Source organism: Glossina fuscipes, unplaced genomic scaffold (genome assembly GCF_014805625.2).
Source record: "Glossina fuscipes isolate IAEA_lab_2018 unplaced genomic scaffold, Yale_Gfus_2 114, whole genome shotgun sequence".
Lineage (NCBI taxonomy): Eukaryota > Metazoa > Arthropoda > Insecta > Diptera > Glossinidae > Glossina > Glossina fuscipes.
Window position 1 is genome coordinate 1 of NW_023998457.1, and position 19,963 is coordinate 19,963.

General features: G+C 32.1%; 1 protein-coding gene across 1 annotated transcript; it reads left to right on the forward strand.

Annotated features, from left to right (window-relative positions):
• Positions 1–2,779: 2,779 nt before the first annotated feature.
• Positions 2,780–18,608, forward strand: LOC119639926 (fatty acyl-CoA reductase wat-like). Its single transcript, XM_038037651.1, has 9 exons — positions 2,780–2,818; positions 13,814–13,955; positions 15,272–15,387; positions 15,503–15,897; positions 16,774–16,883; positions 16,952–17,147; positions 17,245–17,520; positions 18,145–18,402; positions 18,499–18,608. The coding sequence occupies exons 2-9, from the start codon at positions 13,850–13,852 to the stop codon at positions 18,584–18,586; spliced, it is 1,545 nt and encodes a 514-aa protein (XP_037893579.1). The 5' UTR covers positions 2,780–2,818; positions 13,814–13,849; the 3' UTR covers positions 18,587–18,608.
• Positions 18,609–19,963: the final 1,355 nt, after the last annotated feature.

Consider the following 19,963-nt stretch of genomic DNA (forward strand, 5'->3'; position numbering starts at 1 on the left):
TAAATTTCTATTTCCATATGAAATGGAAATGAAACAAAAGCCCTTTTCAGGGCTACAAATTCTCTTTTGAAGAGATTAAATTTACATGCACATATATGCGAGAGAAAAGGTGCGCAATTTTATTTAAAGAAAAAAAAAATTACCGTCGGCGTAAAAAAGAAATCGAACAATACACAAACCAAATCTTTATTTATTCTTATTTTGTGTCTTCTTCTTCCAGATTGTTTTTTTATATTTCCTTCTTCTCTTTTATTTTTTTCATCAAAAAATGCATTCTATCTCTTTTAAGGTTGATTAGGTGGACCTTAGAAGGGCCGATCTTTATTTTCTTTTCAACTGTTCAAGTTCCTCTTTTTGAAAAGGAATACAATAAAATACAAGACGAAAGATGAAAGACCTCGTCGGTCTCGTTCTAAAGATTGTAAGGACTAAAGTCGCGGGACCTGGGACCGTTATTATGTCGTGCTATGTATTTAAAGCAAGATAAGTATATTTTATTTTCCACTCATTTTCCTTTATATTGCGAGCAGTTTGTTATTCTCTTGTGAGTGTTGTACGAAAGCTGTGGAATAATATCACATGCGCAATAAGTTAACTGGCATGCTTCGACTGTGATCAGGTAACAAATCGGCAAGTCCAATTCGATTTCGAATAGAGGAATAGTAGAGAAGAAGATTGTACATCCTTTCCCTTTTGGATCAAAGGGTCGAACTAGGTAATACACCGTCCGTCATTACCTGCTGGAACTACAGCCTACGGGTATCGAATTAGGGATATTTCGAAAGAAGACGGTCTAGTGCGTAAGTAACTTCCTTTATATCTTTCCTCGGAAAGTATTAAAACGTTTTGAAATTTTTAATAGCTTTTCGGTAATTATTCAGGGAAACAGAAATACCGGGGACGTTTCAACAATAGGCTCTGGAAATACGCGAGTTTAGCGCAACTTCGTTCCTAATCTCCAAGCTTACAATGGAAGAGGAATATTTAATGCATATGTTGGGTGAATGGAAACGATACTTGGCTTTGGTAACCAAAAGGCTAACAAAAGTAATGGAAAGTACCTCATCCGTTCCGTCCGATGGTCAGTGACAATAGATCATTTAAGTTAAGTGTAGCCATTTGAACTGTAATTTTTAGCCGCCAGGTTCGTTAAAAAAACGATTTTGTTTTATAACCTCACGAGATGTTAGGATTTTTATTCAGATCAAGGATAAAAATATTACATGTAAGGATACCTGGAATAGCCGCTGACGCATATTCTGGCAGCAGTAGGGAAAATAATGTTTCCAAATAGAAAAAACGACAATCCTGATAACAACATTGGTTTACATTAATACAGATTTTAAGTGCACTTTTTTAAATATTAACCTTCTGTCAAAACAGAAGAAGCATTACCTCCTCATCTTCTTATAAATATCCGTACACTAAATGTTCTTCTCGTCGCAAAACACTAATTATCACCAAAGCAGAAAGTTGGATTTATTAAAATGTGAAACTTGAAATTTCGGAAAAAATGTTGAAAGACACTCCACGCAACGCCTAAAGTCTAAGCCACAACACTGTGTCTCTGAGCAAAAAAAATTTGTGATTTTTTTGCTCATCACTCATGAGTTAAGCAGGACAGAAGGTTGAAATGCTTTATGGTTACGCTTTATGAAGAGACTCGACTATGCATGTGGAAAAATCGGCCATGCCCTCACAAAGCGATAAATGATCAAATTTTTGTCTTTTTTTCCTCACTTTTTTTAAGTTTTCTGTTTGTAACTCGTAAGACAAGCAAGAAGGAATAAGAAATTCGAGTAAAGATATATTCATTGTCTATCCAAAATAATTAATTTTAAAATAGATATGATGGACCCTATAGCTTTTTCTTAATAATACCAGCGATATGGGTATCAAATAAAAGGACTTGAAGAATAGATTGCGATAAGTTAAATGCGTTAAGTCGAAATTAAATATCGCTGACGTCACCACGTGATGGATTAATTTTTTTGCCATCAAAAAAAAGCATATGAATAGAAAATGGTTTTGTTTCTGCCCATAAAATACAACAAAACAGACGAGATAAAAAATCAGCCACGCCCACAGGATAGTGTGGAGTACAGAACTTTAAATTTTTCGCCTTTTTTCCTTTAAGTCCTTCCATAATGGATGTAAAAGACTCGAACGCTAATTAGAAATATTTATATATATATGTATATATATATACATAGTGTGTGAACGGTCATCAAAATTAAGTTTGTTAGACAAGTCGAAAGAAAGCTTCATATTTAAAATTATTTTTGCTTTGCTTACTGCATTATTTAGACTAAATTGATTTGTTTTTCATTTACTCTATCATTACTAGTATTTGTCATCAAGAGAATATATATAGCTAAGCGATCGATTTCTTTGAAATTTTTAATTGAATTAAACTCTTTAGCTGTTTGATTTTTAAACAAAGCCTATCTTACACACATGCATATAAGCTTGAACAGTCTTTCGCTTCTTAAATATCTCTTAATATATGAATGAGTAAATTTTTTACTCTCTCTCGCTCTCTTCGTAAACCTATCGGTCATTTAATAAACTTTCATTGATAAAAAAAAAAAAAAAAAAAAAAAAAAAAAATTGAAGAAATTTATTCAAGACTCTTAGCTGGCTAATAACCAGCTGGCTATCAATGATGGTAAATGTAATTTGTCCGCGCAAGCAGAAACAACAATTAAATTGAAATTGAAATCTCGGTCGTTCCTTATTTCTTATATTTTTCGTTCGTTAAATTTAAACGTAAATTAAAAAAAATTTCTTCTTTTTTTTGTTTTTAAATTTCGTACAAGTATGTAAACCGTTATAAAGCAAATCACATTTATATTTAATGAATAAAAACCATCATCAATAAATTCTTAAAAACGAGACAGAGAGAGAGAGAGAGAGAGAAGGCCAGAAGAAAAGTCTTTCTTTATGCATTATGGAATAAATATGAAATTAATTAATTCTTTGTGAAAAGTGAATTTAACATTAATTGTTTTTTTTTTTTTTTATTGAAAATGCATTCATTTTAATGTGAATTAATAAAGTTCATGTTAATGAAAAGTGTTTCACTGATATTTAATACAAAGTGTTTAAATATTCATAAATGCATTGACAAAGAATAAAAGAACAAAAATATTATTATTATAATTACCATCTTTTTTTTTTTATTTTTAATATGAGAAAAAAAATGTAAATGCATTAAATCGTAAAGTTTTTGAAATTTTTCAAGGTCAAAATCCACACTTAATGCATAATGAACTCAATACTTTTCTGTGTAAATGTGTAATGTAAAGAAATTAAATTTCATTACTTAGTGTAGTGATAATAACGGTTAAATAGTGACACATGACTTTTATAAGATACGTTAATGAAAGTGCTTCCCTTTCAACTTTGAAAATTTGTAAAAGTTCTTGCAACGATTTAAAAATCTCTCATCGACTCTTCATACCCCATACAAAATTGGGACGGCCGTACGTAACAGACAGAAGGGTTCAAGATAGACCCACCTCTTATTACACCGACTGATCCGTAATCGCAGTCTGAATTGATCTAAGCCTGTCTGTCCGTCTGTCCATGTAAATTTTTCATGTTCAAACTATTGTTTGCAATTTTCGAAATATTTTGATGAAATCCGGCGCACTTGTTTTGACCGAAGGGCGAACACTATTGAAAATGATTTAGATCGGTTCATTTTTTCGACCCCCCCCACATAAATCCCTATTTTGAAAAGTCATTATATGGAGAAAAATTGCTAGTTTCAATATTTGTTATTAAAAGTGGCTAAGTAGTAGTTTTTGGGGCACTTTAAATTGGTGTGGAAACTTTGGACCCGCTGGGACGATTTTCAAATCCCCTCTCATCTAACGAAAACTGAACTTCATACGAAAAAAAGATTTAATTTTTAATGCTTCATGAAGAAAATTATATCATAATAGTAATTTAAGGTAAAAAAAATAAATGTGCCAAATTTTGATCATCTCGGCCCATTTTTTGGGGCCCTAGCCAAATAAAGAAAAGTTCAAGTTTTAATATGTGATAATGAAAATTGACCCAAAATAGTAATTTCATACACAAATGAACTCTTCAAAATTTGAACCATCTACGCCTATTTTTGGGTCCTATCCTATGTAAGGATTAAACTTGTACTATATTACGTTCGTTTTAGGCATGTTTCCCCATAAATATGCACTTGAAAAATTTGCCGTTATTTAGGAATAGAATATAATTTTTGTGTTCTATAATACAAATAACAATTGTGTTAAACAATGTGGTGCAGTGCATTTAATGGTCGGCCTTGCCCGAGTCTAATATTCTTACTTGTTTTGAATATTTTTGATTTCCAAGACAAAGCTTACATTCAATATTCAACGCTGTTTTTATACTCTACACTATTGTTTACATTTGAAGAAAAACAGGAAAAAATACTATAGTGGGCGATGGCTAACCATTAAATACCTTACAGCATTCTATGGTTGTTCACTTTTCAATATGACCCATTATATATATGTATATATACGTTCAATGTATATATGACAGACAGACAAGCAGACACGTTTAGTTCGTATCAGAAATACTTTTTGAACCGGAGTCAAATTGATACAATAAAAGGTTGATCGCTTACAACCTTATGGGTGTTGTATACAACCGCACAGACTAAATATATCAGATACAAGTGGTGTAGGGTAACAAATAGCGATAATTTTCTATTCTCTGTTTGAGATTTGAGTTTTAAAGTTTTCTCCATTAAAGTTTGTGTACGCAACTCCAAGAACCCTTTGCATTGCCATATTGTCAAGTATTTCTTAATGAGCGGATAGGGAAAATATGGATCTTACCGATATATTCTGCCGTTATGATCGGTCAGTTATCATAAAAGAAAACAATACGTATTCTTGTTGTAATTGCTTTGATTTTGCATTCATTTTGTTGAAACTCACCTTACGCCGACAGTCGGGTTTGTCAAAGAGTCTAATACAAAAGCGAAATAAATTAAATACCCTACACCACGTATTGCTTAACACAATTCTTATTTTTATATGAATTCACTATTATGGGTCAATTTTCATCATCACCTATTAGAACTCAGACTTTTCTATTCTACAATGGATCAATTTTCGTGAAAATCCTTATAAGGGTAGGACTAAAAAAATAGGCTGAGATTCTCCAAATTTGACACAGTTGATTTTTTCATATTAAATTACTATTATGAAGTAATTTTGATAATGAAGCATTAAAAGTTATGTCTTTTTGTCGCATGAACCTCTGTTTTCGTTATATGAGCGATGATTCAAAAATTGCCTCAGCCGGTCCAAAGTATTCATACCAATTTAGAATGCCGAATTATAACTACTTAGCCACGTTTATCGAAAAATTTTGAGAATTGCATATTTTTTTCAGAATAAAGCTTTATATGAGGAGTGGTCGAAACAGTGAACCGATTTGAACCCATTTTCAACAGTGTTTGTAAAAAATTTAATCAAAATATCTCAAAAATTTGCGACGTGTAGTTTGAATACATTAGACGGACAAACGGTCAGATAGGCTTAGATTAATTCAGATTATAATTCTGAATCGATGGGTATAATAAAAGGAGGGTTTATCTTAAGCCCTTCTGCATGTTACATACATCTGCAATAACTTAATATACCCCGTACCATAAGTGGTGTAGGGTAGAAACAAGTTTGTTAACTCGCAAAGCTGTACAAGAAAAACGTATCTTGTGACTTTTGATGTTACTATCATGTTTCCCAAAATATGGTTATTCGACTAAAGCCATCATTTAACATCGTACCATTTGTATTCATCTTTACTTCCAATGGGTTTATATAATACATTATATTATTGTTTCTATGTCGAGGTCAAATTCCCTAAGCAAAAATGCTTATAAAATCCATCTCAAAAGTTGTTAAATGTATCGAAAGATAATACAAAACAAGTAAAAATTTTATAGTCAGGCAAGATCAAATAGTTATCCCATACCACTTTGCATAATACAGCCTTTAACTAACTTTCTTAATAATACATCAGAAAGTATACATTATTTTTGTGTCAATGCATTATTGCCATAAATGCCTTTATACTGGAGGGTACTCGAAATGTCAACCTAATCTAAATTTAGAGAACGAAATTTACTTGTTAAAAATTTTATTATATTCCAATTGCTTACGTCATAGCCAATCATAAATTAAAGCTTATCGTCAAAGATGGGCTTACTTTCACGAGAGTCCCTATATAGGGCTTGGTCTAAACAATACGATCTATGTGGCCTAAAATCGTTAAGGTTCTTTTTTATGTGAAATTATTATTATGGACGACTTTTCATCAAGAATGTTGAAAATTGATTGTATTTTCTACATAAAAATTCAGTTTGCCTAGGAACGGTTAATGTGAGAGAAGGTTTAAAACATTGCCCCAACCGAACCAAATGTTTTCTATCACTTTAGAATGTTGAACAACCGTTATATAGCGAGTCTTGTCGAGAAATTTTGATAATTGCAATTTTTTTCCATATAATGACTTTTCAAAACAAGGCATTGTATCGAAGGTAGTCAAAAGAATGGTCCGATCCGAGCCGTCTTTAATCGCGTCCTTGGCCCAAAACAAGTCAATGTACCAGATTGCATTACAAAGTACAACCTGAACACAAGAATGCGTGGACAGATATCACACGGACAGACGGACATACATGCTTAAATCAAATCAGAAAACGATTTTAAATGAGTGTTACCAAGTTTCATGAAAATATCTCAAAAATTATCATCTATGGCTTGAATATAAATTTATATGGGCAGAACGACAGATAAGCGATCAATAAACTAAAACGTAGATCTATCCTACGTCCTTCCATGGGCTATTCAAATCAATATTCTTTGTGCGTAGGGTATAAAGATTTAGCTAACAGGTATTACGAATTCTTTGACCGAAAAATCTAGATCTTATATTATTTAACCTAAAAATCGTAAAAATGATATTATTATGAGTGTTTTTTTTTTTATTTTTTTTTATTTCCTTCTTTTTATGGCTTGTTTAAGACGTTCAATACGTTTAGCTTGTTGAATAACTGTCTCAACTTGTTTTTGTTTTTGTAAATTTGTTACTACCATCTGTAAAAAGAAAAAGAAGAAAAAGACAAACTTGTTTCCTCATCTCAATTACATAACGTCGTAACGCTTTTCGTTTATTCTCTTTTCTCCATTTCAATAACCAAAGGTTTTATTTACGTTTTAAGATTTGTTTATAAAAAAAAAAAAAAAACAAAAAGATATTGATTAATGTCTGTGTGTAAATGCATTTACCATATAAGTGATATAATGAAGATGTAAAAGCGCTCTCCCATCATCCATATGCATGCAGTCGAACGAATAGGATGCTATTCTCATCGTTAATGCGATGTACATGTTTACCGTTAACTAATAAAGAGAAAATACAATAAGCGATAGTCATTTCATTGGGTTCAATCTATGTCCACAGTTAATATAAAAACAAATTTATATATTTATTTAATGGACGAAATTCCAAACGTTTTTTTTTTTTTTTTTTTTTTTTTTTTTTTTGATGATTTTATAGATTGATCGAGTTTATAGGTTGGTTGACTTCTTTGGACAAAATATTATAAATAATATGCAAGTGTTATTGTACGGTGTAATTAGCTGAACATGGTCAACTGATTCATCGCGCTATGACTAAAGATGACCCATTAAAATTATGTAAACTATGCAGAAAGAAAACTTGTTTTCTTGCTTCAATTACATAATAATCTTGTTGTTGTAGTTGTAGTTGTTGTTATTGTTGATTTTCTTTTTTTTGCGCTTTAATCAGTAGATATTTTAATAAATCATTAAAATTCAAACTCTTTCATTAATTTATTAATAGGTTAAGACAAACGCTTCGAGAAATATTTTTGGAAATTTTTTAATTTGTAATCATAAGTTACGCGTTTCTACATCTCAAGATCAATATATTTAGTATGTGGTATTGAGTATTTTGTAGGCATAGAAACAGACATTGGAGACCTTGGATATGTAGTTTGTATTATATCAAGACTTTTTCTTTTTATGACCAACGATTCGGGGAAAGTTTTCTATAAGTGGAATATGATGATGATTAGAAGGAAATAGGCAAACGGGGAGAGAAAGAGAGACCGGCAGAAAACGAGAGAGCGAGAGAGAGAGCCAGACAGACTGAAAGAGCGAGCGAGAGAGAGAGAGAGAGAGAGAAAGGGGTGAGCAATAGGGAGAGAAGTGGTAGGTAACGGGGCCGCATGGAAGATGGAGCCGCGCCTGACAAAAGTCTTGAGATCACAGAGTCAGAAGAGAGAGAGAGACAGAAAGAGTGTGAGAAAGGGAGAGAGAGAGAGATAGAGAGAGAAAAAAAAGGCTGAGCGGAGTGAAGTGGTTGGTACAGGAGCAGCCTCAAAGATGTGCGCCAAATTGTTGGCAAAAGTTACTTGAATTAAATTTCGCATTGCTGACCTACAAAACATACTCCCCACTTTTGGCCACTTCTTGGTCCAGCAAGTTTCGAAAGGGTGATTCAGAGAAGACGAATTTGAATCAAATCATCAAATTATTTCGAAAACTGAAATATATTTTAAAGACATTGACGAAACGTTTTATAGAAAGATTAGAAAAGTGCTTAACTTATTGCATCATTCTTGAAAGATGATTTATGTTGGTGAAGAAAACTGATGATTTTCTTCTTACATAACCCCCAGAATAGTGGAACCATGTACCATAGTACATATGTACAATTACTTCTTAAGCAGTAAATAATTGATGTGGATTAGAAGACGAGGCAAGGCATAAGCTTCAATTACATTTCCATCGTTAAGTAATGAGTAATCATTTCAAAGTCAGTTGAAATCGTCTTTTCATTGATATTGAATATCTACCTCTATTCACCACGTCTTGTCTCTTTGGTTTATCATTCGTTTTGCTGAATAGCGCCTAGAAACGTTGCTAGGTAAAAAAACAAGTAAAAACACTATAGTTGAGCATTGCTCACCATCGAATACCCTATATAGCCATAAATTATTTAGATATTGGTTGCTGAAAATATGCTGTAGGGAAAGTATTCGAAAGACTCGTCCGATCCGAACCGTTTTCAACAGCGTTTGTTCTTGAGTCAAAACATGACAATCTATCAAACGGTAACGATCAGACGTACAGACAAGTTTAAATCAAATCAGAAACTGGTTCTAAAACGATCGGTATAATAAGAGATGAATCTATCTCAAGTCCTTTTAGGTATTGCATACATATGCCCAAACTTAATGTACCCTTATGCCTGTGAGCGTACGTCTCTACTTATATTCGTAGCCCAAATTAAGTAAATTTCTTTCTCAAAATATCTTTACAAAGTTCAATAATTATATATAGATCAGTAGAGTCTTGCTAATCGAAAATCGTTAAAATATTTTATATGTTCCACCCGGTTTTTTGATCTCTTAATACATGCACCTAATTCCCTTTTCACACGATGGATACGTTTCCAAGAGATTCGTGTAAAAAAGTCGTGTAAAAAATTCGTGTGAAAAAAGGTATTAACTGAATTGAAAAATAGTAGATCGCTTTCAGACTTGAAAATGCAACTGAAAAGTACAGTAATAAACAATAAAAAATTCTTGCTAGATTTCACTTAAGAATTGATTTCGTTTTTACACATTTTAATTCATTAAATTTGTTATAAAAAATAAAATATACTTCGAAAAATCACTACGCAAACTAAATTATTTAAAAAAATGCATTACGTTCTTACTTTATGCATAATTAGCGGAATCCCGCTCATATAAGCGTCAAATATACATAATCTAATTGAATTGTGAAAAATGTAACGCAAAGATACAATGAATATTTGTAAGGAGTGAGAATGAAAAAATTCATGGAAGCATCCAAAAAAAAATCCATTAGAAAAATTCAATAAAAAAATACATAGAATATTGAAAATCGTGTTAAAAGAAAACAATTCGTGTAAAAAGCGAATTATTTTTTCTTTTTTTCTTTATTTATGATTTTTCCTCATTTTTAATTAAATTTCGTGTAAAAAAAATTCGCGTAGAAAAAATCGTGTAAAAAAAGATTCGTATAAAAAGAGGATTAGATGTACATTGTTTGCTTGTGGTGGGGAGAAAAGGAATTTGTCAATTAGAGTTATATGCAAATATTATTATTATTATTATTATAAATTTAGCCAGAGAATAAATTCTAAAGCTAAAGTCTTAAAGCACTAGCATCTAAGGCTTTCGGCTTTATATGCAAATAGATGGGCATAAATGTGTTAAATAACCTATATAACGTAGAAGGTGTCGAAAAACCCGATTAACTACAATTTAATGGGTTATTAACTTTATAACGGGCAGAGTTTGCATGCGCTTCCTTTGGTGAAGAGCATGCGATAATACATACGCGTATACATGCGAAAAGCTTTGACATAAATTTTATATATATATATTTTTTTTTTACACTTTCACTTTATGTACTTTTTCGGTCTCAATTTGTTTACCGACTCTACTAACACATCCATGCACGTAACTGTGGACGTTGTGTACGTTCCGTTTATTAATTCGTTCGCATTCATATTTTAAATAAAGAGCTAACAAATATGGTTCATTGGGTAAAATGTTTTTTAGAAATTAATATTTTGAAATCGCATTTAACGCTATTTCGTTAATAAATGTTTGACATATACGTAAAAGTTGGAATATTATTTCTATGATTAAAAAAGCAAAAAACAAAAAATTCAATGATTTACAGTTAGACATCTATACATTAACACTTGTACACACTTACATGCATATTTAATGAGTAAATATATCATACTTATGCACCCCAATCTATGGCGTAAATCCAAAATTTTTGCCTTCTCAATGTAATAATTATAACAAACAGACTTGAGCAGTCATTCATATTCATTCGATGATATTATCAATAAGCAATAATGTATGTAACTTAATGAATAAACTGAATTTCTGAATGGAGATTTTCTAACAGTGTTTCAACTTTTACTGTTTTTTTTTTTGACAGGGTTTTCACTTTCATTAGAAAATTTACAGTGCCGAGTAATTGTTTGGATACATTTATTTTTCAAAATTTGCAGTTCTCCAACCAATGTAATATTTTTCTTTTCTGAATTTTTTTTTATGAATTTTTTCAGTCTCACTGCTCATAAATATGCATTGTAACTTCACGTCATATTTTTAGGTTATGTCGATTGTATGCTTATATGAGTGGAATTCCTCCAATTATGCATAGAGTAAGGACGTAGTGTATTTTTTACGTAATTTAGTTTGTGTGGTCATTTTTCAAAGTATAACTTATTTTTTATTTTTGTGATATATTTAATGAATTAAAATGTATAAGAAAGAAGTAAATTCTTAACTGAACTCCAGCAAGAATTTTTTACTGTTTATTATTGTACGTTCCAGTTGCTTTTTTAGGTCTACTTTTTCATTTAGCCAGTATCTTTTTTTACACGGTTTAGTCTGCATCATATGCATCGTGTAAAAGGAGAATTAGGTACAAAATAATAAAGCAAAAAGTCAATAAATAAGAAACTTACGCCCGATTACGACCGAAACTTTTATACCCATCACCGTTATCCGGTAAAAGAATGAAAAAAAGGAAAAATGTAAATTTGCATATTCTATAATATTGGATGGATTTTTTCCATTTTTGTAGAACAATTTTTTGTAAATTTACATCCTGTAGCCAGGAGCAAAAGACTGCGAAAGCAAAGGTGTTCTCAATGTTGGGCGTTGCACAACCTTATTTATGAAGTCATTTAATGAAATATGCGCCTAATCACACATGCACAAAACGTAGTCGGAACGGATTCACTATTTTTGTAATAAATTTAAAGAGTTTCTATACACTGTACAACTTTGTAATTTGTAACGATAATTTGGCAAGCAATACTGAATTTTGATGAGAATCTGAAGAGAAGCATGAACGCTATGAGTTTGCGAAATCTACTAATATGGATGACCCTATATGAGATCATTCATAGAATATATTTGAATGCTGTTACTGGTGCCTCTGTTGCGGTTTAGGAATAATAAGCACCAATCTCCAAAAAGATATATTCGCCCTTTATGTTGCACTGTAGATCGATCTGAACAGTCTGCCTAAAAAAAGTTGTGATATTTTTGTCAAATCAGAAACCGCTATCTTCATTTCTGCAACCCTGTCAAGTACATAGACAAGCAAGGGAATTTTATACTGACATACTTTCCAGGGTCTTTGAAGCTATTTGGGTTGGCTATAGTTTTTGGAATTTGACTCTTATCAAGAATATATATATACTAGTATAGTCCTTGACTGAGTTGAATGAAAAGTGTGTATATATGCTACTTTTTAAACTATGTAACGCTTTTTCTGCGCGTTACAAACATTTTGCCAAAATGAATGTAAGGCATCTTCCGGTGATGGGCATAAAAAAAAGTGCCAAAGATAAGATATTCGGGTTACTTTAAAGGAAGTGTTGGTCTAACTACTTCCCGCTAGCAAACGCGACAATGTTAGAATTATTAGAAAATTGAAACACGTCGGCATGCAATTCTATCCATGTTCAATGCTGTGCTATGTAAAATATTTACGATATACAACTGTTACGATGCGATATACAATCGCGGTATTGAATGAGAATAATTCACTTACTCTATTTTCGTATATAAGCTAGTCATGGATAATTAAAAAATTCGATCGCGCAAACGACTTTTTATATATAAATTTCTTCTCTTCTTTAATGGGAGAATAAGTATCGATAAAATCTTCTAAGAAAAGTAAAAAAAGGTGTTTTTTTCTACACCTAAAAGAGGCAGGAGTTATTTTTTTTGCACAGTGTTGTATATAAGATTTAACGCATATTGTTTTATGCCTGATGTAAGCACACGTTTTGTTGTTTGTTCATTAGATATTGGGCTATTTATATGTATAAGTGGTAAGTTAGATTTAAATATGCCTGTTCGTGTGTGAGTTTACAAATAGTTGAAGAATACGTTATGCATTTTAATCAATATCGATATCATTTGCGCCATTGTCAAATAATTAAATTAACAAAATTTTCAAAAAAATTTAGTTTACCATATATTGATCACGGACTTCTAGATTACTGGAAGTGTTGTTATTCATTTTTTTTTTTTTTTGTTCCTTGCTAGGCCATGGCTGTAATAATCAACTATGCGTATGTGCCAAAAAAAGTTATAATTGCGTCCACGACATTTCCATGAGTTCTCGAAAAACATCGAATAACTTATAAATATCGTTTTTGTAATGATTTGCTAAAGTTGCGTGCATCATATTTTATTAGTTAGGAAAGGTGCGGATAAGCATTAGTGTTGACAATAAACAGGTCGAATTTGAAGTGAAACTTGAGAAAAGCAAATAAAAGTGCTATTCTGGGACGCGAACCACCATTAAGTATCCTGCACACACCCTATACTCGTTCATATAAGGGTTTTGAAAACAAGACGTTTTATGGGAAGTGGTTGAAAAAGTTCTTCGATCCAAACCAATGTCAATAGCATTCATTCTTGGGCCAAAACATGGCATTTGCGGTCTGTAGGTTAAACAGAAGAAAACAAAACGGACGGACTGATACACGGACCATCTTAAAAGTAAAAGCGATTCTGAATCGATCGGTATACGAAAAGGTGACTCTATCTCAAGTCCTTTTAACTTCTGTATACATCCGCAAATTACAAGTAGTGTGGGGTATAAAAATAAATGAAATAAACTAAGCTTATTTAACCGTTCTTCCTTAGTTTTTTTTTTCAAGTAGTTCTTTGCAATTGTTTTTACAGGCATTTTCTTCATAAGCCAAGACCGGTGTAATCATAATGTATATAGAAGATGTGCTTATAGATGAGAAACTCACCGCATTGCAAAACTTTTACTATGGACAAAATATCTTAATTACCGGCGGTACTGGATTCTTGGGGAAAAGTAAGTAATTTATTTTCAGATTTAATGTAAAATTTTAACTCCATTAGCATAGAACGAAACCAAATCAATCCAAGTCATTTCCAACAGAAATTCGTCCTTGAGGCGACTTATGCCAATGTAACCAATTTTATCAAAATATTCCAAAAATTGCCCTCTTTAGGTTAAACAGAATTTTATATGGACAGATAAATGTAAATCGTCTCAAAAAATTATATTAAATCAAACGATATGATAAAAGTTTGATGTGCCGTAAGACGTCCTAAGTACGTCCGAACAAATTTATTATATGCTGTATAATAAATGGCATATGGTATAAAAATTTGGTTATGTTCCCAAATATGTCTAGTATAAAAGTTAGGTTATATTTCCAAGTGCCTATCATACTCATATGAAGGCTTGACTTCGATGTTAACGAAGGCATATTGGACATCGATAGACGTTTGATTTCGCCGTCGACAACAGCTTGGCTCAACATCGTCAAAAGCTTGCCTGGAACATTAACAACGGCTCGATTCGACATCGATCGTGACTGGCCAAATAGAACAAAAAGCATTCAGGGGAAGAAACAAACTGAGTTATCCCTTACACGCGAAGTCGTGTAGGTTATGAAAGTTAGGTCAGGTTCTCAAATGTCAATCACAGTCAGATGAAGACTTCATTTCGACATCGTCAAGCTTGCACTCGATATCGATCGTGATTGTTCGAATAGAAAGAAAACCATTTAGAAGATGAAACAAGCTGAATATACGCTCCACGAGAATCGGTTTAGGTTATGAAAGTTAGGTTATATTCTCAAATATTGATCAAAGTCGAACCAAGACTTGACTTCAACGTCGACGACAAGGTGTTCGAGATCGAAAAGGCTTTATTCGACATGGACAACGGCATATTCGATATCGGCCGCGACTTACTGAACAAGAACAAAAAGTATTTAAAAAATCAAGTAAACCTAATATGCCATGTACAAGTGGTTTAAGTTCTGAAACCTAGATCATGTTCTCGAATGATAATCAAAGACAACCAAAAACGAATGCAGAGAAAGGTTTTGTTCGACATCGACATCCTATTTATAAGAATTTTCTTAACTAATTCGTGCAAAAGTTTTCCAACGCACTCTTTCGAATTTTGCCTAAGCAATGTTTCATTGTTTTTGAGTTTGTTGAAGAGCCTTGCTATTGAAATTGCCTTCATTGCCTTCATGATTAGAAAAGATATATTAAAAAGTTTTACAAAAACATTATCACTATTTACTTTTTTTACTTTACTTTAAATTCGTTCTAATAATATTTCACTTGTTTTTTTATTGTTTATTTTAGTTTTATTAAATAAATTGTTTACCGCTTGTCCTGGTATTGATCAGATTTATATGTTGGTGCGACAAAAGAAAAATTCAAATGTTACAAAACGCCTGGAAGAAATATTTAACGATCCTGTAAGTAGAAAATAACCGGGGAAAAACTTATTTCAGTGAATTACACAAAAAAAAAAGAAGAAGAAGAATTAAAAGTTCACTGACCATACTTAAAAGGATTTCTTTTTCTGTTTAGATATTCGATACAATGAAGATGATGAAACCAAAATTTCGTCATCATATAATAAGTATACCCGGTGATTGTATGCTGCCCGATTTAGGATTAAGTCATGAAGATCGTCGCATATTAATTGAGAATGTGAATATTGTTTTTCATATGGCTGCTACGGTGCGTTTCGATGAGAAACTTAAGATAGCAATGCAGATTAATGCCACAGCGGCACGTGACATTATGCTGTTATGCAATGAAATGAAAAATCTTAAAAGCTGCTTACATGTCTCAACAGCGTATAGTTATTGTCCGCAAGCTCGTATCGAAGAGAAATTTTACGCTGCGCCGCGTAATACGAAAAATCTAATACTTCTTACTGAGTGCGCGCCCGATAAACTACTCGATAGTATGACACCAGTGTAAATTGAGTTTTCAAAAGCTTTCAAACAAAAAAACTTTCTTATCAAAACTCTTTTTATACCCATCACCAAACAATGAGGGGTAGGGGGAAGCATCAGAGACGTGCATATATTCTTGATCTGCATCAAATCCTAAATTGATTTGTGTATGTCCCTCTGTTCGTCTGTGTAATGTCTGTTGTAAACTTTCCTCTGTCCTTCTTGAAGCTTCTGACTTTAAATTTGGTAGCAACGTTGGAAATTCTTGCGCGCAGGTTGGTACTGAAATGGGGCCAAATCGATCGAAGCACACGCTTACAGCACCATGTAAACTGAGAACACTGCTGTTAGTCAAAAAGAAAAACAATTGGTTTTTTGCTCACATGTACGGGCGATACTGTAGCAGGTGTAGAAAAATGGAAAAATGACCACGCCTATCCAATATTATAGCCTACCAAACTTGAATTTTTTTTTTCAATGCCTTTATAAAGCTCGAGAAAAAAGTTCGAAGACCGCACAAAGTAAACAAATTTTGGGCACCTAAACATGTCCGTCTGCCCGTTTGCGCAACTTTGTAGTATCTGTGGTAAACATTCTCCCGTTAGCAAATATGAAGGTATCGCCTAAAAATTTGCAAAAGAATTTGGAATTGACCTAAACTTTTCAAAGGACACGCCTACGATACCCACATACCTATACGAAAAAGTCTTTTATTTTGAAAACAGAAAAAATCAGAGGCGCGCACTCCATAATATATAGCATGAAAATTTAGTTCTTTTAACCGTTGTAGTTTTTTCTAGAATAATGCTGATGGGTATAAAAGATTCGGTCCCGACCGAATTTAATTTTCTTACTTGCTTCTTTATTTCTTTTATATCCTCATATATAATAACTTAGGCTATTAGGCGAATACCCCAACACGTACACGTTCACAAAAGCCGTGGCAGAGGATATAGTAAAAACGTTTGGTAAGAATTTACCGGTTGGAGTATTTCGTCCTGGCATAGGTAAGTTATTTCTTATATACATTTGAATTATTTAATCTCTTCATAGATGCAAATCTCTTTACACACAGTGATAAGTACGTATAATGAACCAATCTCGGGTTGGATAGATAATTTTTATGGGCCGACCGGGGTTATAGCGGGCGCCTCTACGGGCATAATACGTACTCTACGTTGTAATCCACATGCATTTGCCGACATGGTACCAGTTGATATGTGTGTTAATAGCATTATAGCCGCCTCTTGGGATATTGCTAAAAAATATAAGTATACCTACTTTGCTTACTATATCTATATCTGATGAACGAAAGACTTATTATCAGTTAATTTCTTTCCTTTTTTTCTCTTTTTTTTTTTTTGTTAGCTCCACGGTAACCTTAAAAGAAAATGGAGAAAAACTTATTCAGACTCCCAAAGTGTATAATTTTTGTTCGTCGAAAGAGAATAAAATTACTTGGGGCGATTTTACCAATAAAACGACCAAATACGGTCATATGTATCCAACAAAGAAAGCGATTTGGTATACCTGCTATGCGAATCGTCCAAACCGAATCATGCATTTGTTGTCCATCTTTTGTTTACACTATCTGCCAGCAACTATATTAGATTGTTTTTCGTTGATAATGGGAAAGAAACCGCGGTAAGTTTTTCGAAAACTAAAAGTTTTAGGTTAGGTTGAGGTTAAGGATTAGATTTACGGTGGCGAAAGGATCCCTATACAGTTTGTACGACACGAAATCAAATTGAATTTTTATAAGCTTTTTTTCCAGTTTATGGGCCCTAATTCCATAGCTTAATTGCACACAAAGTTGCAGCTTTCCTTCGCCATTTTATTAAAATTATGGGGGTAAGATTTCTAAAAAATCCAGATATTTTGTGTAATATATAGTTCCGTAGTGGTAAGTTCATATAAAAACAGTGTATAATTGTTGTAGTCTACGGCAAAAATAGGAAATGTGCTAGACAATGTAGTGTAGAGCATACAATAGTTGGCCTAGCCCGATTACAATATTTTCACTTGTTATCCCATATGCCACTCGCAATACGAGATATATCAAAAGCATTTAGGATGGAGGTAAGCTTGTCCGTCCATCTTTCCGTCCATGTATAATATTTTTACGTTTAACCATTGACGTGTATTCAAAATGGTTCGCATCGGAACATTTCGATCGAATACTCACTCTACAAAAGTATACGAGTTTATTTTATCAAAATAAATCAATTTACATTATTTTCTTTCACTTTATTGGTTTTACCGCTTCAGATTACTTAAAACTTATAAGAAGATACATCGCTTTATGCATGTGATTGAGTATTTCGCCATGCGTCAATGGGACTTTGGTATCGATAATGTGCAGGACCTTTGGAATAGTTTATCGGAACGTGATAAAGAATTATTTTACTTCGATATGGATCAGTTAGACTGGGATCGTTTTTTACAACAATACCTTCTTGGTGTACGTCAATATTTATTGAAAGATCCAATTGAAACAAGGTCGGAAGCCTTATCACGATGGAACAGGTATTAAGAAAAAGAATCGAGTATATTTGCTTCCTCTTCTTTTTTTTTGGTCCTTTTAAATTTTTTACAATATTTTATTATAAATATTCTTTTCAGACTCTACTGGATGCATCAAATAGCAAAATTTGCAGTTTTCATTGTACTGGCACAGACTGCATTTTTCATATTTCTAAAAATTTTCTAAATTCATCACTTAATTAATCGCGGGAAAATTTGCCAATAATATGTATATACACATGAATTATATGAAATTGTTAAGGTTTTTTTTTTTTTTTGTATTCTCATTTTTTTAAGTAAATAAAAAAAAAATATTCATTAAAATTTTAATTCCTCTTCCCCTTTAAGATTCATTAATGAAATCATTTTGTGGTTTCGTTATCGTATTTTTAAGAATTACATCTTAGTTAAACCATAGTAATAATGAAAAAAAATAAGTCTATACAATAATAATACAAGGGAGAGATCATTATAAAAAGAAAACAAGTCTAAACATTATATTCGGGTTACGCCGACTATTGAATACCTTATCCTACATTGTCTAACTCAATTCTTATTTTTCGTGTGGACCGCGAAAATTATTCCCCTGTTTATACTCTACTCCAGTCCTAGTACAGGGCATGTTAAGTTAGTGCGGACGTATATAACACCCAGAAGGGCTTAAGATATATATCCGCCTTTTATTATACCGATTGATTCAGACTCATATTTTAAAAACATCTAAGTTCACTCTAAAGCTTCCTCGTAAGTGTTACATACATTACGAAAAAAAAAAAAATTAGTACACTTTCATCCTTTAAAAATAAATAAAAAAGTATAAAACTTAAGTAAAATTGTCTTTAGCTCCACAAAGACTAGTCCGAAGGATCTGTACGAATCTCAGATGGGTGTCCATTTAAAAATATTCTCCAAGTAATCAATATAATGTTAGTTACGTGCAATTTCAGCTTTCTCTTCAAAAACTTAATTTATTAAATACTACAAAAACTTTTAATTTAATTTTCGTAAAACTTCTTTCTTTTCAAAAACTTAATTTATTAAATACTATAAATATTTTTTATATAATTTTCGTAAAATTTCTTTGCGCACTTGTAAAATGGCTTTGTTTTTTCGCTGAAATCCGTTAGCTGGTTTTTTTCTTTACGTCGTTTATAAAAATAACTATCATATATTGAGAGAGTACAGAGTTGTTTTCAATAAATTGCAACGCTTCGAATGCTGTTGAAGTGGTGGAAATTAGTGCCGTAAATCTATTAAAGCAAAATTTATAAAGGAAAAGTAACCATAAATCTGTTAAAGTGATAGAAATTGAAACCGATAAGTAGCCGCAAATCTATTAAGTCTATTAAAGTGGTGGAAACTAAAATCGAAAATAATCGTAAATCTGTTAAATTAGTCATTCATGTGTTTTAATCTCATTTATAATTAGCTTAAGCACTTTTTATCTTTAATTCATCTAAGTGCATTAGCGTATCTTCGTCGTCTACAAAACTATGAAGACTTTTAACCACAAATTATTTAATAACGTAACCTAAAATTGAAAATATTCCATGGGAATTATTAC